At 38.5% G+C, this 25,695-nt stretch overlaps 1 protein-coding gene across 1 annotated transcript in view; it reads left to right on the top strand.

Annotated features, from left to right (window-relative positions):
• Positions 1-25,695, top strand: part of DCDC1 (doublecortin domain containing 1) — a 494,261-nt gene that overhangs the window by 323,799 nt on the left and 144,767 nt on the right. The window contains 3 exon segments of the mRNA XM_036765123.1: positions 14,998-15,094; positions 22,380-22,516; positions 25,225-25,324. Coding sequence (XP_036621018.1) covers positions 14,998-15,094; positions 22,380-22,516; positions 25,225-25,324 — 334 coding nt within the window.

The following is a 25,695-nucleotide window of genomic DNA, read 5'->3' as shown; positions in this document are numbered from 1 at the left end:
AAGTACCTACTGTATGCCAAGCACTGTGATGAGTACTGCGAGCTCACAATTGAATCAAGCCCGGACCCTTTAAATATAAATGTTACCATGGCTGGTGTGTAAGGCACATGCATTTAGATATTATTAAAAGGCAACTGGGTGGTATTGTGATTAGGGAACTGGACTGGAAGTTAGAAAGATCTGAGTTCAAATCCAGCTTCAGATATTTACTAGCTGTGTGACCTTAGATAAGTCATTTACCTCCTTTGGGCCTCAGTTTCCTTATCTATAAAGTGGGAATCACACTTCATAGGTGAAGATCAAATGTAAAATGCTTTGTAAACCTGCAAATGCTATATTTATGTTAGTTGTCATTATTATTATTAACTCCTTTGCCTCCATTTGTTAGATGGAGATTTGTTTGACTGATGAACTTCACAAGTATAAGATGAAAGACAAAGTTAGACTTCAGTTTGAGGAAGAGCTGAGGGCTTTAGTGCACTGCAAGCTTCATATCAGCCAGTGGTGTGAGACGAATTCCAAACAAGCTGACCACATTCCTTTGGTGCACTGAGCGGGATGGCGTCCAGGACTCAGGAAGTGAGAGTCCCACAGTTACTCCGTCTGGGTCAGGCCACATTTGGAACCTTGGTTCCAGGCATCACAAGTTAATAAAGATTCTGGAGATTCACCAGGATAGTGAAGGGCCTCAAGGTCGTGCATCAAGGTGTGGATTACTTGAAGGAAGTAGGGATGCTTACCCTGAAGAAGGGAAGCCTTTGGGGATGGGGATGGGAGGGAGGCATGATTCCTCTCTTCAAGCATCTGAAGGCCTGTCATTTGGCCCTGGGCTCAGATAGCTTGCCTCTCGCCTGTCCTCCACCTCACTTCCTGGTCACCAGATACTAGTCAAATCAATAATTTCATTTATGAAATGTGCCAGGGATGGTGCTGAGACCTGGGGGTACAAAGCGAGATAGCCCTTCCTCCTCCCACCTCTCAGCTCCTCTTTGTGGGTCATCTTCCTTAATCAGAGTCTCAGCATCTTGAGGATAGAAACTATCTTACTTGCTTGCATCCTTAGCGCGTAGCACAGTGTTTGGCAAACACTAAGCTCCTAATAAAAGCTCTGTCTATCTCTCTGTCTTGTGTCTGCTCTCTACCTGTCATCTACTTATCATCTATCTGTTTGTCAGTCTGCCTGTTTGTCTATCACCTCTCTGTCCTCCAGCCTGTCCATTCACCTTTGGGAAAGGGAGTGGAAAGAAAATAAACATTTATACAGCAGCAACTATGTATTAAATGCTTTACAGTTATTATCCTCTTTTATTCTCACAGCAGTCCTGAGAGGTAGGTGCTATTATTATCTCTGTTTTACAGATGAGGAAACTGAGGCAAACTGAAGTTAAGTGACCTACCCAGGGTCATACAGCTAGTGTCTGGCATTGGATTTGAACTCAGGTCTTCCTATCTCCAGGCCCAGTCCTATGCATACTGCCACCTATCATCTCTCATCTCTCTCTGTCTCAATCTCTCTCCTTTCTCCCTCCCTCTCTCCTTCTCCCTCTCCCTCTCCCTGCCCCTCTCCCTCTTCCTCTCTCCCTCTCTCCCTCTGTCCCTTTCTGTCTCTGTCTCTCTCCTTCCCCCCCCCCTCTCCATCCAGTTTATCTGTCTGTATAACCTTGGGTTGTCACTTGGCTTTCCTAGGCCATAGTTCCTTCATCCTTACAACAAAGGGATGACCTAGAGATGATTTGTAGGGGGGTTTCCAGGTCCAAAGTGGAAAAAAAATCTGCCTCCCTCTTTTAATTTAGTTGTTAATAATACTAAAGTGAATAGAACATTTTGTCCCTGACAAAAGCTTAGATTAAGCAAAAATACTATATTAAGTAAAGGAAATCCACTTTGATCTCTGCGTGGATAGATGTTTTTACAAGTGTGTCAGTCCGAAGCCGGAGGCATTTTATTATCTATGGTGTTTCTACTAAAAATGCCCCTTTTGCCAGGGTGCCCTGTTCTCTGCTGAATAGAGGGATGAAAACATGTTTCAGTAACAGGAACTCTTTGGAGGGGGGGAGAGGGAGGGGACTGGGAAGTGGGCCTGGAAGCATTGCACGAATCACTGTCTCCATCTAGTGCTAGTTTGCAGGAATTATGACTCCACAGCCCTGGCTGATGCTGTTAAGGACATAATTTATGTTATGCACATGTACAGTCATTAGAGTTGTGCCCATTAGTGCCATTATGGTGAAGGGTCTGTCAGCTTTTCATTTATAAAGCAGAATATTAAGAGGTTTATAACTTGGCTATAAAAACTCACCCGGAGCAGAAACTTGGCAGCCAGATAGTCCTTTCTCCACAGCCATTTTGTGCATTTGCTGAGAATTTTATTTACAGTGTTCCACAAAACTTTCCCGACCCCATGGAGACCCACTAACATGATAGGGAAATCACACAAAGCTTCGGACATGGGAGGACCGTAGATTTTCAGCTTTCCTTCCATATTTCCTTCCTTCCTTCCTTCCTTCCTTCCGAATTAAACAAGAAATGGATAGAAGATGGGACATAATTGTTGTCCTCAGATGTTTGAGGGGCTCACAGGGAAAGGTGTTAGATTTATTCCTTGGGGTTTTGGAGGACAGAGCTAGGAGCCAAAAGCAGTGACAAAGGAAAATTTAGACTTGAGGTAAGGGGTAATTTAGTCCCTGCTAGAGTTGTCTGAAAAGGAAATGGGCCATTGCTAGACTAGGCATTCTTAACTTTTTATCATGTCTTATACTCCTTAAGCAATCTAGTGAAGCCTGTGGGCCCCCTGCTCAGGGCATTTTTAAGTGCATAAAATAAAAATACATAGGAGTACAAAGCAAACAGATTCTCATGAAATACAGTTATCAAAATACTTTTTTTAAAATTGAATTCCCTGGGGCATGGCCTCCTGGTCAAGACTCCCTGCTCTAGAGCTAATAGGCCCCCTCTCAAGGGAAGTCTTCAAGCAAAGGTTTAATGACCACATATTGTAGCAGGGATTCTTGTTCTTGCTCAGGTTGGATTACCTGGCCTCTGAGCTCCCTGTTATTCAGTGGTACACATTTTTTTAAAAGTAGGTCTCCTTCAGTCACATGAAGAAAGGAGGCCTAAAGGCTGATATTTCACTCTTCACCTAATTTTATGGCCTGCTGTTGACTCTGACCCAATAGCAGATTTATTTTCCTCAGTTCCTTTTATATTACTGGTTTCTGCTCCTCAGCCAGTGCTTGGCTGCGGCCACTCAATTCTAGACAGTCACATCCATCATTGACTTTTCTCCATATTGGCTGTTCCCAAATTCCTCCTTCTCTAAGTCCCTTTGTCTTCTCAAAGGTCCTCCTCAGGTATTTAAGAGAGGCTTATTTTCTCATCATTTTCTGAAGATTTAGAAGGAGAGATATTCCCTGTTATAAAATTCAAACATGTACCTCTGATTCTCTGTCTTCCTGCCACTGATGGATTTCATGCCAACATTCATCACTTTCTTCCCCAATGCATTAAATGTCTCTTCAGTCTAATCCATTACAATCCAATCCAACCCAACAAATATTTATTACATGCTCACTACGTGCAAGGCTCTGTTGGTCGCTAGGGTTATGAAGACAAAATGAAAAACAGAACTTGCCTTAAAGGAGCCCTTGTTCCACTGAGGTTACAACATGTAAAGAAAGAGTATATTCATGATAGCTCATGGAACCTTAAAAATTAAGAGAATTAAGAAAGGTTTTCCATAGAAGGTAGCACATGAGCTAGGCCTTGAAGGGGACTAAGAATTCTAAAAGGCAGAAGGGAAGGATGAGGGGAGTGGGGGCAGTATATTCCAGGCTTGGTGGAAAACCTATGAAAGAGCAGAAAAGGGCAGAAATCAAATTCCGAATTTGGGAAGCAGTTTGTAGGCCAGTTTGGCTGAAACATACAGTTTATAAAGGGAAGTAATGTTCTGTTAGCTTGTGTGAAGCCGTAATAAGTTGCTTTAGAGGCATATATTTGTATGGGAAAGGCTAGGGACATGGCTAGATTGGTGGAAGGGACAATGGCCTCAGTTCCTGGCTTGAGCTTTACCCCATCCGGTCATTTATACCAGAATGCAGACCCCAAAGCTCTCTCAGCAGTGTGCTGATTGAGTAATACCTGCATTAGTGATGACTAATACAGTCTGGCCTTTAGAGATTAAGAATGGAAGACATAGAGAAGGCTTACCATGAGCTAGGGGGAATCCTCTCACAGAGATTCACTCAAGCCCTGTACCAAGAAGTTTAATTCAAAAGCCAGACTTGAGTCTATGGGCACTAGTTAGAGGTAATCCTATGCTCTTTTTGTTTTTGACACCAGAGACCAAAGGTCTCCCACTGAAGATGGGAGATGAAGATGGTTTTGTAGCCAAGAACCTGAAGGAAACCAGAGAGGTCACTGTTTAAAGGGCAGATGCATCAGATATCTTGACTGAATTTTTTTCTGAGAGAGTTTGTGTTTCTCCTAAGACTTGAAGCCAGAGTCAGAGATTTTCTAGACTTGAGTGGCTATGGGAAATGGGTATAAGGAATTTAGTTGAGGACTGTGTTTATTTAAGTTGTTTAACTACATGTTTGAGTTTAGAAGGGAAAAAAGTGGGGTTTGAGTGGCCTGGGACAGCAGTGAATGATGAAGTAACTGAAGGTGATGGTGAAGATGATACCTTTCCTTTCTCACAACCTCCCTGGGGACACCCAGTACCTATGTAGAACTGCCGAGTGACAGAAAGACCCATCACCATTGTGGGTAGTACCCCTCCTTTCCTTTTCCCCTACTTCCTCCCTTGGCCCTGGGCCTCTCAGAACCCATCCTGTCTTCTTGTATTGCTTCACATGCCTTGGATGGTGTGGGAGTCACCACCTCTCCTTCTTCTGGAGAAATATTAAATTACCACAATTGACCTGCTGCTGCATCCTAAGGTACTCTAGGCCATAGCCATCTGCCCTGCCTCTACAACCCCCAGCGTACTGGCACTGTCACGTGAACTACTGATGGAATCTAAGGACTCAAGTCCTCCTCATACCCTCAGTCCCCTCTCCCCTACAGTTGGAGAGCTGGAGGGTGAAGCAATAAACTACTCCCCATACCTCTCTTTAAAGATGGTGCCAAATGTCCCAGCTAAGTCTTCGTTCCCCATCAGCTGCTTTGCCAGGTTTTGATCCCATGAAGATCATGGGTACCCTCTAGTAGCACTCTCTTCTACTTTCAGCTTCCTTTTGTGTATTGCCTTCCCCCATTAGACTAGAAACTCTCTGAGGGCAGGGACTGGATTTCTTTTTCTATATGTACCCCCAGCACTGCCTGGCACATAGTAGGTGCTGGACCTTGCAGTCCTCCTCAGCCCTGAGCTCTTAGTTTTCAGGCTTTTCCATCTGCCCACTTTCTTTTGTGTGTTTTCCCCTAAATATAGTGTAAGCTCCTGGAGAGCGAAGTCTTGCTTTTTCTATTTATATTACCAGTGCTTAACACATAGTACTTAAGAATTTTTATTCATTCATTCATTCACTAGCCTTAGGAAAAGTGTGCCACCAGAAGAGGAAGAAGAATAGAAAGCTATGGTCAGAAAGGAGAATGTCAGAAGTCTACTTCATGGAAGGTGGTGAGATTAAGAACTTAGTAATAAAGTAAAATGAAAGTACAGGCATTGGGAGTTGAGAATGTTGAACTGGCAGGACAGGATATTTGAACAGATATTAAGGTATATATTGAAGTCTCCAAGAAAGAAGGCATAGAATTGGGTGGAAAGGAAGTCTGAGCCAGGTACTGAGTTCGTTAAGAATGGAAAGACAGTGAATGACCCAGTGGCTCGTAGAAAGCTGCCCCGTGCATGTGGTGGAGTGGAATGAATGAATGGAATGAATATCTGCAAGAAAATGAATTACTGATAAGGGAGAATGACAAGGAGGAGCCAAGGACATTCCTACTCCTCCTCATGGCCCAGAGTGCGTTTGGACGTGATTTCATGTGTTTGAACTTGCCAATTTCCTCCCTGTTGGACAAAGCTTTGTTTGAGCCAACATTCTAAATACCATTTTATTCTTCTTTGACCACATCCATACCTCAGAAGATCTGTGATGACCTCAATGTGGGCACTGCCTCCAAAAACATATGGCACAATCCCTTACTTTGTTCAGTAGTTACAGAACTAAATACTCCCCTGACCTAAAGGAGTTCCTTATAGGGAAAGATAATACATGGAGTTGGAAACCCCACCTCCCTTTCCATCTACTGTCTTGTCTTCCCCCATTGGAATATGGAGGGTGGGGAATTTCTTGCTTGTATTTGTATTGATTTGTCTTTGTATCCCCAGCACTGAGCAAAGTGCCTGGCACATAATAAGTAGTTAATAAAGGCACATGCATTCGTTCATTCATTCACTCATTTATTCAGGTGATGTTGTTTTTCTGAGTGAACATGATGGAGGTCACAGAGTCCCAAAAACTATATTTTGGCCCAACTGCCACTAACTCAGTTCATCCTTAGTTTTCTTATCTGTAAAGTGAAGAGGAAGGTCTCAAAGACTTCTTAGGTTCCTTCTGGCTCTAGAATTCTGTGACTTTTTAGTTTCCCTTGAGAAAGGGTTTTCTTTCTTCCTTCCTTTCCTTTCTTTCCTCCTTTCTTCCATCCTCCCCCTCCTTCCTTCCCTTCCTTCCTTCCTTCCCTTCCTTCTTTCCTTCCTTCCTTCCCTTCCTATCTTCCTTCTTTCCCTTCCTTCTTTCCTTCTTTTCTGCCTTCCTTCCTTCTTTCTTTCCTTTCTTCCTTCCTTCTTTTTCTTTTTTCTTTCTTTCCTCCTTTCTCCCATCCTCCCCTCTTCTTCCTTCCCTTCCTTCCTTCCTTCCCTTCCTTCCTTCCTTCCTTCCTTCCTTCCTTCCTTCCTTCCCTTCCTTCCTTCCTTCCTTCCTTCCTTCATTCCTTCCTTCCTTCCTTCCTTCCTTCCTTCTTTCCTCCCTTCCTTCCTTCCTTCTTTTCTTTTTGACTTATCCTTTTTCATTTCCTCAAGAAAAAGGACCTTTTCAGAATGACCGTTTAACCTTTTTTCTTTTTTAAAAAAGGGACCTAAACCATGATTTCAACATTAATTAATGCAATGTTATGGTTAATTATATGTTACATAATGAAATTAGCAAGCTATATCATTGGAATATATTTAATTATTCCAGAGAACATGACAAATATTTGGCTAACCAAGGGTCAACTGTTGAACTAGTAAAAACAATCTATCCCGTTCTGAATCACAAAAACGGAAAGCTATGAAATTATCTACTTAATAAAGAATGAGTGATTAGATAAATTATTACTTTTATGACTCATTCACAAAAGAAAGCTATTCTTACATAATCCATAAGAGCATACACAAATGCATTAATCACTTACAACAACACATTACTTTTAAAAAGAATTTTCCCCCACATGAGATGCAATCTCTCTTCTGTAAGTTGGTTTTATGTGAGGGATGAAGAGTTTGTTCTCTGAGCCTGGAGTCCAACAAGCACATTATATTCCAAAGCATCCCAGACACAGAAGGGAGCTCAGAGGTCATATCATCTAACTCATCCTCTCCATCATCCCTCTGATAAGTGGTCTTCCAACTATGAGGTGGAAATCCAGGGAGCCCATTATCTCTCGAGCCACCTCATTGAGCCACCAAAGTGATTTTTCCTAAAGCACAGGTCTGATAATGTCACACACACACACACACACTCAATAAACACCAGTAACTCCTTATCCCTAAGTAATTAGCTAAGATACTTTTTTCTCTCTCCAGTCTATTGCCTCCTTTTTCTAGCTGAGGAATGAGATCCTGAGAGGAGAAGCAAGTTTAAGAGGAGAGTAGCAACTAAAACTCTGGTTTCTTGACTCTCTGCCCAATGTGTGTCCCACTAACTATATCACACTGTTCAATCCCAATTCAATTGTATTTTGCTACTGAAGGATCAACAACTATGACAATCTATTTAACATGTTGAGAATTAATTTCTCTTCACATATAGTGGATCTGCATAAACAAAATTTAGTTCAGTGGTGAGAACGGTAGAACGGTTCAGCGGTAGAACAGAATATTCAGTTGGACTCTTTGGGGTTCTGTTGAAAGAAAGAAGATGATAAGCAGAAGGTATGCACAGGAGGGCAAGCCAGAATGTGAGGGGAGGCATAAGCATGCTATCTAAGATTCTGGGAAGGAGCTAAGAGAAGACTGGTGGACAGGGAGCTGGGAGCTGGCATTATAGCTCTTTGAGCTTTGCAAAGTGCTCCATCTCTATCTGTTATCTCATTTGGTCTTCACAGTAACCCTGGGTGGGAGGTGAATAGTGGATGGAGCCCTGCACCTGGAGTCAGGAAAGTTTGAACTCAAATATGGCCTCAGACGCTTACTTTGAGTCAGGAAGAACATTCTCATACCCGGTCATGCCCTTCAAGTTCCAATGATTATGAACCTCTGTAGGTCATCATCAATATTCCATCTCCCCCACCCCATCTACCCACCTCCTGATTCCTTATTCTCATCTCCTTCAATCCTTCCACCACAACATTTCAACCAGACACCACCCAGCCCTTCCACTGTGCCCTCTGGAATGCCTGGTCCATAAGCAACAAACTCTCCTTCATCCTAAGTATTTTTCTCTCCCACTCCCTCCATCTTCTAGCTACCACTGAAACTTGGCTCACCCAAGATGCCATAGGCTTCTTGACTACCCTTTCCAGTACTGGGTCCACCTTCACACATTCTCCTTGTTTAAGGCAGGAGTTAAGAATATTCCTGGTTCCCCATTGTTGCTTCCAGGTTCTACCCCTACCTTCATCACTCAGTAACCTCTCCTTTTAGATTAATGCTATTACTGAGTTACCTAGCTGGTGCCAAATGTTGGTCTAAACTTATTTTTTGCTTGGCAGCTTCCCAGAAATTGATTTCTGATTTTCAGGGTAAGTAATATTTTTAGGTTTTTGTAATATTTTAAAAATATTTTGAAGGGCTTGTTGAGTTTATTTATTCTGATTTTTCCTTGTCTAGTCTGTTAGCCTACTTTTCCATTCTTTAACCAAATGGTTTTGATTTATGTCACTCCCCTTATTAATAAACTCTAGTGGCTCCCCATTACCTTCAGGATCAAATCCTCTGTCATTTGAAGCCTTTCACAACCTTTCACAACTGGCGACCTTTCCAGTTTTCTCACATGTTGCTCCTTCCTCTCCCAAGCTCTAGAATATAGTGATGCTGGTCTCTTTACTGTTGCTCACACTCTGGACATTTTCACTAGCTTTTCCCCTTTCCAGGAACACTCTCCCTCTTTATCTCTGCCTCTAGGCTTTCTTCAAGTCATCCCTAAAAGTCCATCTTCTACACAAAGGCTTCGTGATCCCCCTTAGGTTAATACATTCCCTCTATTAATTATTTCCAATTTAACCTCTCTGTATCTTGTTTGTATGTAGTAATTTTCAGGTGTCTCTTCCATTAGACTGTGAGTTCCTTGAAGGCACGGACTGTCTTATGCCTTTCTTTGTATGTCTAGCACTCAGCACAGTGCCTAGAACGTAGTTAATAAGTGTTTATTGACAGCTGTATTGACAGCTATTATTGCATTAGAAAATAATTTGAGGTAGAAGTACTAATTCCCCATTGTTCCTACATTTTTTTCTTTATTTCCTTTGATACTCTAGACCGTTTGTTCCTCCAAATGAATGTTGTTATTATTTATTAGCTCTGTAAAGTACCCCCTTGGTAGTTTAATTGGCATAGTGCTAAACTAACTTTGGTAGCCTCACGTTTATCATTACATTGACACAGCCAACCCATGAGCACTGAATATTACTCCAGCCATTTAAATTGCTCTTTATTTCTTTAAGGAGTGGTCTATAATTGTATCTACAGAGGTTTCTAATGTACTTTGGTAGATGTACTCTCATATTTTGTGTACTTTGTAATTGTTTTGAATGTGACTTCTCTTCCTATTATTATCTCCTGGATTTTGTATTGCTACCAAAGAATTGCTGTTTTTTTTTCAGGATTTTATTTGTAACCTGCAATTTTACTCAATTTGTTTACTTAGTTTCCTCACTGGTTCTTTGGGATTTTCTAAATAAATGATTATGTCATCAGCAAACGGATAGTTTTTTGTGCCTTTCATGTCTTTTCTCTGGTCCTGTTGCTATTGCTAGCTTTGCTAGAACTTGTGAAAAAAAGTAGGGAAAAGAATGTCCTTTCTCTGTAAATACAAGATTAAAGCTTTTAATTTTTCCCCAATTGCAAATAATGATAGATTTTGTTCATAGATAATATCATATTTAAAAGATGACCCCTATGTGTCAGTTTTTTTTTAAATTTGGGGGGTCTATAAACTTTTAAAAATACATTTAGATAACTATATTTACATAAGATTGGGTCCTTTATATTCCTATGTATTTTATTATATACACATTTAAAAATATTACTTTGAGAAGCTTTACCAGACTGTCAAAGGTGGTCCATGACATTTTAAAAAAAAGAATCTTAAGAATCCCTGCTCTATGTCTGTACTTTGTAGGGCTTTTTTAAAGTGTTGTATTTTGTAGGATGTTTCTGCTTTAATATGATTAATTATATTAATTGATTTCAAATGTTGACCTATCCTTACATCCCAGGCACAAGTCTGACTTGATCATAGTGAATGATCTTTTAGATAAAGTCTTATCTTTTTGCCAATATTTCATTTTAAAAGTCTCAGTTGTTTAATTATGAGTGACATTGGACTATATTTCTCTTTTCTTTATCTTTCCTTTTTTGCTATTAAGTCTCTTTGTCTTATAAAAAGACTTCAGTAGAATATTTTTTTCTCACTTTTGAGAATAATATGTGCAGCACAGGCATTAATTTTTCTTTCAAATCTTGCTAGAATTGTTCTGTCAATTTATCTTGACCAGAATCACTCCTTATCCTTTATCCCTTGGTAATTTCTTTACAATTAGGTCAATTTCTTTTTTTGAGTTTGGAATATTGAAGATCTTTATTGGCAATCTATAAATTAAAGTATCTAATTTTTTGTGGATAATGTGTTTTGAATTCTGGATTTTGTTTGTACATTGCATATTGCAGTTTCTGATAATCATTTTTATGTCCTCTGGGCTTAATATCATTTTATTTTATTAATTTAGTTTTCCACTCTCTTTTTTTCACTAGGTTGGCTAAGGATTTGTCAATTTTATTCATCTTTTCAAACTTTCATTCATCTTTTCAAGGTTTTAGTTTTGCTTATTAGTTCTATAGTCTTTTTGGTTTTGAATTCATGTGCTTCAACTTTTAATGTTTCCTATTTTTGTTTATTTTATTTGTTTGTTTTCTAGTTTTAAATTCTATATTCAGTTCATTAGTTCAGTTCATTTTTATATTTTGTTGCCTTATGATTTTAGGAATATGATTTTTCCTCTGAGAATTGGTGTAGTTGCATCCCAGAAATTGTGACATTTTATTGTCTCATTATCATTGCTTTTCACATAGTTGTTGTTTCTATGATTTGTTCTTTGTTTCACTTGATTTTTAGTATTTCATTATTAAATCTTAATTTCTTATAGGTCTATGTCTTTTTCTTATGTTTCCTGAATTGATTATTACTTTTATTGTGTATTCTCTGCAAGGAATATGTGTGGTATTTCTGCTTTTTACATTTATTTCCAACTTTTATGTGCCTTAATGTGAGTTCCATTTTTGTAAAAAATGCCATAGAGTGCTGAATATATGTGTCTGTGTATATGTGTACAAATATGTACATATGCATAAATAAATACATATATACACACATACATATACACATACTTTCATACACACACACACATTCTTTAGTGGTTCCACTCAGAAGGCATTAAATCCCTTTAGCTCTAAATTGTCCAAGTTTGTTTAATTCTATATTTTCTCTTTTTTATCTCTTTTAGATTTTTCTAGCTTTGCAAAAAGACCATCAAAGGGTCCTAACATTATGTTGTTGCTCAATGTATTTCTGTAATTCAGTTAAATTTTCCATTATAACTTTATATGCTATAATATTTGCTGCCTCACACATTTGCTATTGATAATAGTTCATTTTTTGATGATTATATTAAGGATCCTTTAAGGATAGAGGTGCTTCCTTGTTTCTTTCTGTTGGCATTCTGAATTTTTATTTTTTCATTGTCTAATAGTATGATTACGATTCCTGTTTTTTGAATTCACTTGATGCATAGCAAATCTTGTTCCAAGCTCTCATTTTATTGTTTTTGCTTTTTACAAGACTCTTGTAAACAACAAATTGTGGAGCTTTTTTTTCGTATTTGTTCTTCCACTAACTTTTATTTTAGTGAATTGTTTAGTTCACTCAAATTTAGTTATGAGTTAGGTTTGTATCTTTCTCCATTTATATCTCTAATATTGATTTTTCCCTGTTTTTTTTAAACTTCTTCCTTTTTTAAATCAATATTTTTGTCTCTTCATTTAGTTTTGCTTAAACCAGTTTGATGTAACTCTATTCCCATAGGGTAACCCTGATACCTCTCCCCCACCACATACTGCCTTTTGTTAGCCTTTTCTCTACCTTTAGGGGTTTACTTATGTGGTGTCCCTTTCCAGCTACAACCCCTGACCTGAATTCACATTTATTGCTTGGGATTCCCAGAGAGGCCAGACTTCTATCATTGTTGTTCCTAAGCCCCAACAAGTATGCTCTCCATTAACAATTAAGTAGCCAGACAATTTGCCTTTAGGGAAAAAAAGTATTTGCTAAGATTATATGGTGAGAAAAGTTGTATAAGACTTTCCTCCTCAAATCTGGAGTGTAATCTGCCACAAATGCAAATAGCATAGGAAGAATTAGCTAAACTTAGAGTACCATGGTAAAGGCACACATGTACAAATTATATGTGGCATAGAGATAACTAACAATTCCTGCAATGTAAACATGTCTTTCTCCCCCTCCCCTTAGGTGTGGCTCTGTGCTAGACTCTAAGGGGTTGGTGCTTTCTTAAAGCACCAACTTTTTCTCTGTGAAGGGTTATAATCCTTGAAAATGCCTTTCCTTAGGTGACTATAGCTTTGAAATCATTTTTTCCTTGGTGTGTCTTTCATATGTTTTTGATTGCTTACAATTCTTTATTTGAAAACTATTCATATAACTTTTGGGCATTAGAGGATGACTCTTTGGTTGATATATTTGTGTCAAGACCCTATCAGTCTTGGATATCAGATTTTTGCACATTTATTAGGTTTTCTTTTTTTCCTGCTCAGTTTCTATTTTCATTTTAGCTTCTAATTTTGTGTAATCAAAATTTTACTAATAGTTACTAGTTATGGTTGCTTCTACTAATTATCATTTCTAATAATAAAAATACAAATTAAAACAAGTATGAATTTTACTTCATATCCAACTGTAACAACAAGCACAGTGGCATACTTGGGATGGCTGCTAGTGCACGTTCTTTTATCTACTTTACAAGGAAAGATGGTTGTTTCAGGGGTCAACAATCTTCTTTAATTACATGAAATATGAACAGAGAAAATACAAAGAAGAGAAATAAAGACCAACAGACAGGGCTCTACTGCCTGAATCAAAGAGAGACTGCTATATATACTTTACATTCACCACTACATTGAGAGAGCCTTTACCTCTGAGCAGCTGGGAACTCTGAATAGACAGTCACTCAGAGTCTCAACCAGGGAATCATGAGATCCTTCTTGTAAGTGAACCCCAAAAGCAAAATCTCACCTCTTTCAGCTAATAGGTTCAGAGCCAGGACCCTCCTGACTCAGTGCCTAATTAGAAATTAACAAAAAGTGTGTAAGCCTTCCTCCATGCAAGCTTCCCTTAATGGGCTCCACATGAGGCCTATTGATGGGAGAGGAAGATCTTATTCCCCATTGATCTTACACCATCAAAATGGCAAAAATGTTTTTTAAAATGGGAATAGTTGTATGGTAGAGGAACTATAAGAAGATTAGTATATTAATATGCTATGGATTGGTTCTAGCTAACCTGGAAAATTATTTGGAATTTTTTGATAAAAGTTTTTCATTTCATTTGGCACAATAATTGACTTGGCATATGCTCCCGAGAGGATCAAACACAGAATGGTCCTATATATGCCAAAAGATTTGTAGCAATGCTCCTTTAGGTAGGAAACACCTGGAGATAAAGTGGGTACTCATTGATTGGTGAATGGCAGAACAAATTATCATCTGTGATTATGTGACATAATGAAGAATTGAGAGAAACCTAAGAAGATTTGTATGAACTGAGACAGTCAAGAGGGCAAAGCTAATAGAACAATATAGTCAAAATAATTACAATCATGTAAACAAAGACAGCACAAAAATGTGGCCAAATTGACTAATTGTAATGATTAATCAAGATTCAGAAGAGTAAATGATGAAACACACTTTTCCCCACTAGACTGTAAGCTCCTTGAGGTCAAGGATTGTCCTTTTATTTTCTTTGTATTCCCAGCCTAAATTTAGCCCAATGTCTGGCAGACAGTAGGTGCTTAATAAAGACTGTTGATTTTCAGTGGAGAGAGAATTATGACAGAGAGTATAGTATTCCTTGTTAATGGCATTTGCTAGTTAGTCTTGTGGCTTACTTTTGTCTAACTATTGATCTTTGTTACAAGGGAGGGTTCAATTATGGGGGAACTTATTGGGGAATGATTAAAGATATCAATAATACTTTTTTAAAGTAGTGTTCCTTTCCTCCTTTCTTTTCAGATTTAGGAGATTATGGATATGGAAAACTGCATTTACTATAGAAATTTATTAATGTATTAGTTTTGCTGAACTGCTTACTGACCTCCATATTTTTTATTCTTTATTATAGAAGATGGCTTGCTTTATAGATATCTTCAGAAATAAGGTTATATAAAAACAAAAGATACCAATAAAAATGTTAAAGTGTCAATGCTTTTAATAATTATGTAACCAAAGGTCTGTTTCAGTTATTTCATCCTTGTTGATAAGATTACTGATCTGTATTTTGTCTTCTTTTTAAGGTGGGCCATAAATCATGCAGGGACCAACAAACCAAGCCAGTGGGTACATTCCAGAGTTGAAGATCCCTTATGGAATAAGCTTACATATATGTGACCAGTACTTAACCAATGGAAAGCTCAATGAGGTGATTTCATTCTTCACAAGATCGTGTCACACATTTCTGTAGCAGATAATGGACAAGCACTTTCTTTGCCCATGTGACATATGTCATAGGGATGTTGTACCACCAACCCACATTTTACAAGTGAGGAAACAGGTTGTTTAGAGAGGGAAAAATGGCATCCCCAAAGTCATGGGCCTAGTAAGAAAGAGAGTTGGGAGTCAACTATAGGTTCTATTCTCTTTTTACTATACCACTCAACTCCTTAGAGGAATTTAATGGTGGGGAAGGGGGAAAAAGCGTTTGTTAAGCACCTACTATGTGCCAGGCATTATGCTAAGTGCTTTGCAAATATTATTTCATTTGCAATAATAATTTAATGGGGGATATTTAAGTTTAATATGAAAAATTTTCTTCTGTGATGTACATTATTCACCAGCTATAAGCAAAATGAATTAGATGTATAGGAAAAATATGTTAATATAGAATAGTAATTTACTGTACGTGCATGATGGCCAAAACTGTTTTCTTATTACTTTTCTTAATGTACTGAGAAGAATTTTTTTTCCTTTTGTAATTCAAATAATAAATTGCCTCCTTGTATGAAATTACCATAATTTCAAAGTCAGAACCTGGATTTGAATCCTAAATTTGTTACTTGATCTCTGCATGACTTTGGGCAAGTCATCTAATTTTTCTGCATTTATTTCTTCCTGTATAAAGTGAGAATGTTAGATCAACTAATTTTTAAGGCCTTAGCTACTGGCTCAAAAATCCTTTTATCCTTATAAATCTTTGTAGTTTTATAAATTCTTGAGAAAAATCATAATTTATCTTAGTATATGAATTAGGCTAAGGTTCTAGGGAAGAAGAGTGCATGGTATCTAGACAGAGATTTTCTGAAACCAGTTTCTGCTTGGTTAGAGCCAGGCTAGAAATTGGAGGGCATGAGCATGTCCCTTTCAGAGCTATAGAAGTGATTCCAGGATCATCAAATGGTAATCAACCAATATAGAAAGTATAAGTTAAACCTGGATATCTTGATGGAAAACAGATCAATTTATATGCAGGGCAGATTTCTACACCATAAATTTGTAGCATGGACAAGTCAGTCACTCAACAAATATTAATTAAGCACATTTGTGTGCTAAGTGGTGGTGATACAAAATTAAGATATAAACATAGCCCAACATCTTCCTTTATTTAAGCTAATCTTAAAATCGAGCAGTTGGAAGGCAACCAGCTGGTATGGACTTTCTCCGTTTCTAATGTTTTGTTGTTGTTCCAATCATGTCTGCCTCTTTGTGACCCCATTTTTGGGGTTTTCTTGGCAAAGATACATGGTTTGCCATTTCCTTCCCCAGCTCATTTTATACATGAGGAAACTGAGGCAAGGTGAAGTGACTTGTCCATGGTCACACAACTATTAAGTGTCTGAGGTTGGATTTGAACTCAGGAAGACAAGTCTTCCTGATTCCAAGCTGAGGGCTCTATTCACGGCATACCCTAACTTCCCTTTCTAATGTTTAGCTGATATTTATTACATAACATATCAAAACAGTTATACAGCATAACAAATCCATCATAAAGATCATATCATCTCTGCACCCCCGAGTAATGGTGTTGGAAGAGCACTCAAAGGCCATTTAGTCCTGTGTCTGGCTGAGAATCCCTTTTCCACCATCACCAATTTGTAGCTGCCTTGCCTTCTCTTGATCACAGGTGAGGGGCAAAGACATGACTCAAAGCAGGCCATTCTACTTTTGACCAGCTCTGTTAAGAAGTTTGTCCTTACACTAATCAGAAATCTGCTTCTCTGCACTTTCCCTAGTTGGGCCATCTGGGGACAGGGGTGGGGGGCAGGGAGAACAAGTCTCATCCTTCTTATGAGTGACATCCTTTCAAATACTTGAAGATATCCTTCTCCCCTAAAAGTCTTCAAATTCTGATCGCTCTAAAGTGGTTGTGAAAGACTATCTTAAGCTTGTATAAGCTGACTTTTGGTCAACCAAGTGTGCACCTTTGGTGTAAAACTTGGTTCCTACAAAATTAACAGCCCCAATAACATTTTGTCACCTGTCAGTTTTGATTTTTTAATTTCATTTTTCTTCTGATTTTAAACACCAAAAAGGGCATTTCCATATATACAGCAGAAGATTGCCAAGGAAACTATGAATTTCCATTTCTTACTATTAGCTTTTCTTTGAAAAATATAATAAATTTCATACTTTACTTTTTGACTGTCTTGCTTCCCTATGTATCATTCTGTTATCCAGTGGCCTTCTTTTTAAAAAAAAAATTGGCATAGTTACTGCTAACCCTTCCTATCATCATTCCCCAATTTAAAAACTGAGAAAGAAAAAGAATCTCTTGTAGCATACATAGTTAAGCAGAATGAATTCTCACCGAAGCTAAGTCCAAACACATATGTCTCTTTTTACACCATCAGTCCTTTCTGCCCCCTGAAGACATCATTGGTTATGGCAGGGTCCTTATGGATTCCAAAGCAATTTTTATTTATGATGTGATTGTCTTTGTAATTGTCCTCCTGTTTCTGCTCACTTAGCTTTGTATAAGTTTACTACTACCCAGAATTCTCTAAAATCCTCTTTTTTTTCACCATTTCTTACAGCAAAGTAAAATTCCATTACGTTTATATACCACAAATTGTTCTTTCATTCTTTACTTGATGGGCACCTTCTTCAAGTCTAATTCTTTATTGTTCTTTTTACCTTTTTAATCTTCCTTCCTTCCAGGACCAGGAAATTTGTTTTACTTGTGGCTGTTCCTTCCCTGGTATTAACTTCCTCTTATCCTCATTCCCCACCCCTGATGTTTTCCTTGATATGTTTCTACACCAAACTATGTTCACGCACGCACGCAGGCATATGTGTGTGTGTGTGTGTGTGTGTGTGTGTGTGCGCGCATGCATGTGTGTATGTGTGTGTTAAATCCTCTCTGGCCTGATTCAGATAAGAGTGAGAGCCACATCTGCTCCCATTCTTCCCAGCTCTTCTTTGACATCTTTATACTTTTCTTCTCACACATCCCGATTATGAGAAATTCCGAGTTCCACTCCCTTTTCCTCCTTTCTACACTATTATATTTCTTTTATCCTCCCCTCTCCAAAACCTCAGAACAGAATAGATCAACTCCCATGTCCCATTTTTTTATTTACCTCCCTCAATATTATTTGAGGACATTAAAGTTCTGTATGGACACTTTTTTCTTCTCCCCCTGTTATAATGTTAGCACTGCATCATCATACAGCCCCTTCCAATTGTACAAAAAAATTTAAAATTTCTAGATCTCAAATTCATGCCATTTGAAGATCAATTGACTAAGCTAGTGATGTTTGGCCTGGAGAAAGAAAGCTTTAGTAAGGGAAAGATGGCTATATTATATTCAAGTATTTGAAGGGCTATCACATAGAAAAGGCATCAGAGTTGTTCTGCCCCAGAAGGCAGAGGCAGTGAACTTCATTGAATCCTTTCTGTAGGAGTCATTAGTGGAGTCTGTTTGATATAAAGAAAAAAAAAGAAAAAGAAAATTAAGTTCTGATAATTAGAGCTACCCAAAGTGGGAATGGGCTGCTCCCAGAGGTTGCTGTGGGCTCTGCGCCACCAGAAGTCTTCAAGGAAAAGCTGGATAAACACTCCTTATAGAGGAATGTTGTAATGGGGATTCATTCAGCTATGGGTGGTTCTAGAAGCCTGAAGAGATAACATCCATCTCTGAAATTCTGTGACTGACTAGTGCACCACAACAACTGTCTGACACGGGCATTACAGATATTTTTCTCACTTTGCAGATGAAGAAATGAGGTTTGGTGAGGTTATGCAACTTGCCTGTGGTCACAAAGGGAATAAGTATCAGAGTTCAAATTTGAACCCAGGTCTTCCTGACTCCAAGACTAGCATTCCATCCATGCTGTTTTTCACTGATTACTGTGTGGTGACAGAATCCATAAATCCTTTTGCAGGGGGTGGTCTAAGGAAGGGCATGTCTCCAGGATCATCAGATATATAGAGTTACTTTGGTGCAGCTAGGTAGCACCATGGTGCATAGAGCGCTGGACCTGGAGTCAGGAAGATTCATCCTACTGAGTTCAAATCTGGCTTTAGACACTTCCTAGCTGTATGTGACCCTGGGCAAGTCACTTTAAACCCTGTTTGTCTCAGTTTCCTCATCTGTAAAATGAGCTGGAGAAGGAAATGGCAAACAACTCCAGTATCTATGCCAAAAACCCCCCAAATGGGGTCACTGAGAGTTAGACACAACTGAAAAACCACCGAACAAAGACAATTAAAATTATTTTAATACTAAAATATGACCAGATATAGCGAGAAGTTCTTCACCATTTTTATGTCATGGATAACTTTGGTAATCTGGTGAAGCCTATGGGCCCCCTTCTTGGAACAATGTTCATCAATGCATAAAACAAAATCCATAGGTTGATGACAATAGCTAGCATTTACATGGCATTTTAAGATGTGCAAAGCACTTTGCATATGTTATCTCATTTGATTCTCACGACAACCCAGTGAGCTAAGTTCTATTACCAGGCGCATTTTACACATAAAGAAACTGGGGCTCAAAGAGGTTAAATAATTTGCCCAAGGTCATACAGCTAGTAAATATCTGAGGTGGAATTTGAATTCAGGTCACTACTGACTCCATCTACTATGCTATCTAACTGCCTCATGGATTACAAAGCAAACCAATTATATTAAAATATAATTATAAAATAAAAAAAATGAATCCATACCCCTAGGTTAAAAATTCTTAACATATAAATGTATATGTGTGCGTGTGCATACATATATATAATTGCATCCCCCACTAAAGCCTTACTTGACTGCTTTTTCATAAAATGGAAGTAAACCTATATTATTTAAATTTTTTTCAATTATGGAGTATTTTTTTCTCTCTATCCCCTTCTTACCAAAAAAAAAGATGAAGAATAAAAAGAAAGAACCCTTGTAACAAAAGAGCGTAACAAAATAAATTTCTATATTGGTCACACCCAAAATATGTGTTTCATCCTGTATACTAGTCAAGAGGTGGGTAGCTTTCTTCATCATTGGGCCTATATAATGATGATTGGTAAGAATTCTTAAGACTTTCAAAATTGTTCATTTTTACAATGTTGTTGTTAGGGTATTTACTGTTCTCCTGGTTCTGAATACTTAACTCTGCATCAGCCCATATAAGTCTTCCCAGGTTGCTCTGAAACCATCTCCTTCATAGGCTATTCCAGAAACATGCAAGCACTGTTGGGTTCTTCCAGTGTGAAAAGCTTTGAGCATGGACCTAGCAATGGATAGTATATATGTATTGTTTGAGGATGAACCTAAGTTCAGAGAGGCTCATTACCAGAAAGATAACCCTGGGTGATAGCATTTTAATTAATAAATGAATTATATATTTTTTGGCCACAGCAGCTCATTAAGATATGTAGGGCCCATGATCAGTTTTACTGGAAGTCATAATCTTTCATTTTTTGAAATATTGAAATAAGTTCGTGATTTCATACCAAATATTTTAGGGGGGGAAATATTGCTATGATGAACATTTCTCTATAGAACCCTGAATTGCATCCCATGGAACACTGGGGTCCATCAAACATAAATTGGCAAATATATAGCTTTTCTTATGTGTTTAAAACAGAACCTTTGGGAAGAGGGGGAAAACACCCACACATCAAAAATAAGATTGGGAGAAATCACCTTCGATATTTTCATTACTTTGACAAAACGATTCCCAGATCATTGAAAATCTGTGATGTAAAGAATAAGTTAAATACATTGTTTCTCATATTATTAGCAGAGATGTTACTTCTTGACCTTTCTTTGGTGATTTTTAGAGCATTCAAGGCAGCTGATAATAGTTTAATATCACTTTCTTCACATTGATTAAATACACTTCATACATCAGTGAACAATGAGTAACATTCAGCCAGGCTGTCCACTGAGCTGCCTGTAAAGATGATAAAATAAAAAAATTAATCTTCAAAGTAAAGTCAAGCCTGAAATTGAAATCTTTGACGCATACATTTCATAATTAGTTCATTCTGCTAGATAAAAAAAATGTAAGCAGAGTGCCCTTAAAACAATCCATATCAGTTTTTTTAATGTAGAAAGTTAACAAACAGCTCCTAGGTTCTCTGCCTTTATACTTTGAAATTCTGCTTTAAGTTTTATTTCAGAGTTTTAGAAAAGGGTTAACATGCATATATTTAGGCAGGTTGTCAGCACTGCATTTTTAGGTTTGCTAGTTCTGACAATTGCTCCAGCCTAGATCACCCAACCGTAGCTTGGCCAGAGAAGGGGCTATTCTAGATAAACGAACATGCAGGTTAATAGAATTTACCACCTATATTGTATCTAGATTTCCATTGCTTAGAATACAATATACCATTAATAGTAACTATCTGTAAGATCTGAGTTCAAATCCAGCCTCAGACTAGCTATGTGATCTAGAACAAGTCACTTGATCTCTATCGGCCTTAGTTTCCTCATCTATAAAATAGGGATAATAATAGCATCTCCCTCCCAGGGTTGCTATGAGGATAAAATGTGATATTTGTGAATTGCTTTCCAAACTTTAAAGCATTGTAAAAGTGCTGCTATTGCTATAGAGGCAGCTAGGTGGCGCCATAATGCACAGAACACCAGGCTTAGACATGGCCAGACTCATCTTCCTGAGTTCAGATCCAGCCTCAGACACTTACTAGTTGTGTTGCCTTGGGCAAGTCACTTAACCCTGTCTGCCTTCATTTCTTCAGCTGCAAAATGAGCTGGAGAAGGAAATGGCAAACCATTCTAGGATCTTTGCCAAGAAAACTCCAAAAGGGGTCATGAAGAGTTGTACATGACCGAAAACCAACTAAACAACAGTTATCTTTATAAATCTGGTGGCTGAGGCAAAACAGTGGGGTGAGGTGAGCAGACTAGGGTCAGAGACTTTAGCACTCAAGACAAACTGATACACAGGAATCTGGGGAAGCCCCCTCTGACAAGAGGACCAGAGCGAGGTCAATACAAGGAGGAGGCCACCCTGCGTGTGTCCACTGAGACACTATCCACTGTGTGTCCACTGTCTCCAGGGAGACAGTTGTCATCAAGCATTTTCTAATAGTAATTAACTGACTAATTATTCCTAGTAGCGAGATGCTTTGCTCAGTTACTTGTGACTGCGGAAAGAAGTCAGATGGTGTCAGCACCATATTGATTTTTATCCGTTGGGGAAAAGCCCACAGGAGTCACAAGGCTATCATAGATTCACAGAGCTGAGAAGGGGCCCCAGCAGCCCACCTGTGCCCTGAAAAGAATGCTCACTACAATGCCCGTGACGAGTGGTCAGCCACCATATGTGAAGGCTGCCACCGAGAAGTCCATGCATCAGCTCCAGAATCGGTTCTTTCCACCTTCCCCCAGTTCCCACGGTTCTTATTGTTAAGAATTTTTCCTTACCCTCAAGCATTCATTTACCTCTTGTCCCCACTTTCTGCCCTCTGGCACCAAACAGAATAAATTTAATTCCTTTTCCACATGGTGCTTCTCCAGATTCTTGAGGACAGCTCCCAGGTCTTCTGTGAGACTCTGTAGCGCAGCTTTGCAGACTCTCGGGCCAGGACTCTTCATATTCATCATTCTACTCATCCCTTTATTTTGGAATTTTCTCACTGCTTATGCATAGAGGTGTGTGTGCATATGTGTGTGTGTGTGTATGTACTTTTATGAGTCAAGCAAGGTACCAAAGAAAGCCACAGTTGAGATGGCTGTGACTGTGACATTTTCTCTGTGGCCATGGCTAACAAATACACATTGACTAAGGCTCAGTATCTTTCAGAATAGAATACCAAACAATGCCATTTGTGAAATTATGGATACCTCAGTGTCATTTTACAAATTTAACATCAGCACAGTTATGATCTGACACTCCACAAAGAGGAGATCTAAGCATCTAGTTTTTTAAAAGATTATTTGAGGGCAAGTCTTGGTATGTGAAGACTTTGCAGGTCTCAGATATTTAAACAAGCAGAAAAAAGTTGACATTCTAAACAGATCCATCAGTCAGATTTTGGTTCATTTATTTCAGAAATGTTGACCCTGAAAGGAAGCACAACGCGGAATGTCTCACCAGTGAGAACTATGAAATAGAAACAAACCCAGTGGAATTTCAGCACTTCCTGGAGAGGCAAATGTATAAACATTTATGACACTAAATGCAACTGTCTTTTCCCAATTTAAAACAAGTGCCTCTGTGTGTGTGTGTGTGTGTGTGTGTGTGCACGCACATTTAATGTTTTGCCAACATCTGTTAAGATAAATGAAGGGTTTATTTTTTCCCATTGAATATGTCCCTATTGTGACATTTCATGTTATTAACGTATTTTGTGCCTCATGTCCCACAATTAGATAAGTTAGTTGATCATTAAAAATTTAAGTGCCTACTATGTGCCAGGCACCATGCTACTTGGTTGGGATTAAAAAAAAGGAAAAAGGCAGTCACTGCTCTCAAGGAGCTCATTGTTATTTTTGAATACTTCTTTTGTTCAGCGCTGGAGTTGTGCAGATTGGAATGATTTCCATCTTGATGACCCTAACTGATGATGACCCTAACTACTTTCTCTAGTTTTGCTTTTGATTTGAGTTTTGGAATGTTTCATTTAGGTCTAGTAAGCAACTAGGTTGGTGTAGTGGGGCAAGATTGCTGCCTGACCTGAACTCAGGAAGACCTGGGTTTAAATCCTGCCCTAGAAACTTACTAGCTGTGTGACCCTGGACAAGTGACTCACCTTTCTCTGTCACAGTTTTCCCATATGTAAAATGGGGGTGAAAATAATAGTGCCAACACCACAGGTGGTTGTAAGGATCCAATGAGATGGCCATATGTGCAGTGCTTTGCAAACCTCAGCATGCTATGTAAATGGCAGCTGTTATTAGCAATGTCATAGAACTGTTGGGAAAATTGAATTGTGAGTTTGTGAGATGCACTGAGGTTTATTCTAGGCTCACATCTTGTGACAAGAATTTTCTTCCCTGGAATTTTGCGTATTGTCACAGGCAAACTAACGTGATGATATTTTTTTTTCTTCCGGAAAATAAGTTTTGTCAAATAAAAGTGAAAATATCATCAGGCAGCTGAGAGGGAAATATGTAGAACTGCCCTTGGAAGTCAATATAGGTGTGTGTGTATGTGTGTGTGTGTGTGTGTGTGTGTGCATGACTGAGGAATGTGGAGCCTTTTACATACAAATAGAGAGAGGGTAGCTTGGAGTAGAGGAAAGAACTCAGAGAATGTAAGCCTCCATCCTGGGCCAGGTGTTACCCAGACCAGAAAACAGGCTCACCTCTCCTCTCTGTGTCTCCATTTCCCATCTCACAGGATCAAATGAAATGATGTGTGCAACGCACTTTGTCAGCCTTAAGGTGCTAGGTAAAAGCAAGCTATTTTATTATTCTTGTTTAATTATCTGATTATAAATGTTATTATTAATCATAATTAGGAAAAGCAATATGTTCAGTAGACGTTAGAGGACTGGCCTAGGATTCAAATCCTAACTCTGACACAGACTAGCTATGTGACTGTGGGTAAATCACTTAACTTTTCAGTGTCTTAGATTTAAGACTTACACACACCCACACACACATGCATACCCAGTTACCAGTATGAATCAGTGATCTCTGCTAGGAATGAAATAAAAAATAGCAATTTCTCAGAGAGGACAACTTGAAAACAAGGTAGATTGTGGTGAGTATAAGTAATGTAAATATTTAATAAAATTTGGGTGAGGCCAAAACACAAAGGAACCCAAAGCAGAAGCTTAGGTAGACCCAAAACAAGAATGCTTTCAGTTGATCCAGGACCTGGGGGAACCCAAAATACTTTCTAGTCATCTCTAAAATTCCTAAAGAGTTACTGGGGTCAGGTGACATTTTGAGTGCAGATTACATCAAGCTGGATTTAAACAGCATAATAATTTTTCTAAACAATATAATAAATCATTTTCCCCACAAAGGTCACATAGTACTGGATTCGAACCTGGGTCCTCTGGTTCCCAATCCAGTGCTTATTCCACTCCACCAAAATACCTTATTTTCTGCACCTCTTTTAACAGGTGTACTGAAGCCCTACACTTACCTTCTGCAGCCCCGAGGCTGTTTACTGGAAGAGGGATGGAAATCTTCCACTTGAAAGACCTGGATTGAGATGAACTGGTAAAGAAAATAATCTGGAAAAGAAAACATTCAAAAACTCGAATGCCCTAAAATTAAGATATCTTTACCCTATTGCTTTGTATGTTAAACCAGGGTTGTAATATAATCCTGCCACAATGTTTCTGTGATTGAAGGGCAAAATCCCCAACTAGTAGGGATTGGCCAGCCTCTTACAAAAGAAAGGACAAACTCAATTGGCTTTCAATGAAATGTTTTGTTTTCCATTCAATGATAAATACACCATCATTAGCACAGTTTCTATCAGTGATAGCCAATACTCTCAAGTTAATGGTGTGGTTTCTTGAGTACCTGGAAGAGCTTCTCCCCGTCTGCTTAAATGATCCCTGAAATTCCTTCAATATACATACAGA

Source organism: Trichosurus vulpecula, chromosome 6, assembly GCF_011100635.1.
Source record: "Trichosurus vulpecula isolate mTriVul1 chromosome 6, mTriVul1.pri, whole genome shotgun sequence".
Classification (NCBI taxonomy): Eukaryota; Metazoa; Chordata; class Mammalia; order Diprotodontia; family Phalangeridae; genus Trichosurus; species Trichosurus vulpecula.
This window is presented reverse-complemented; position numbering and strand designations above follow the sequence as displayed.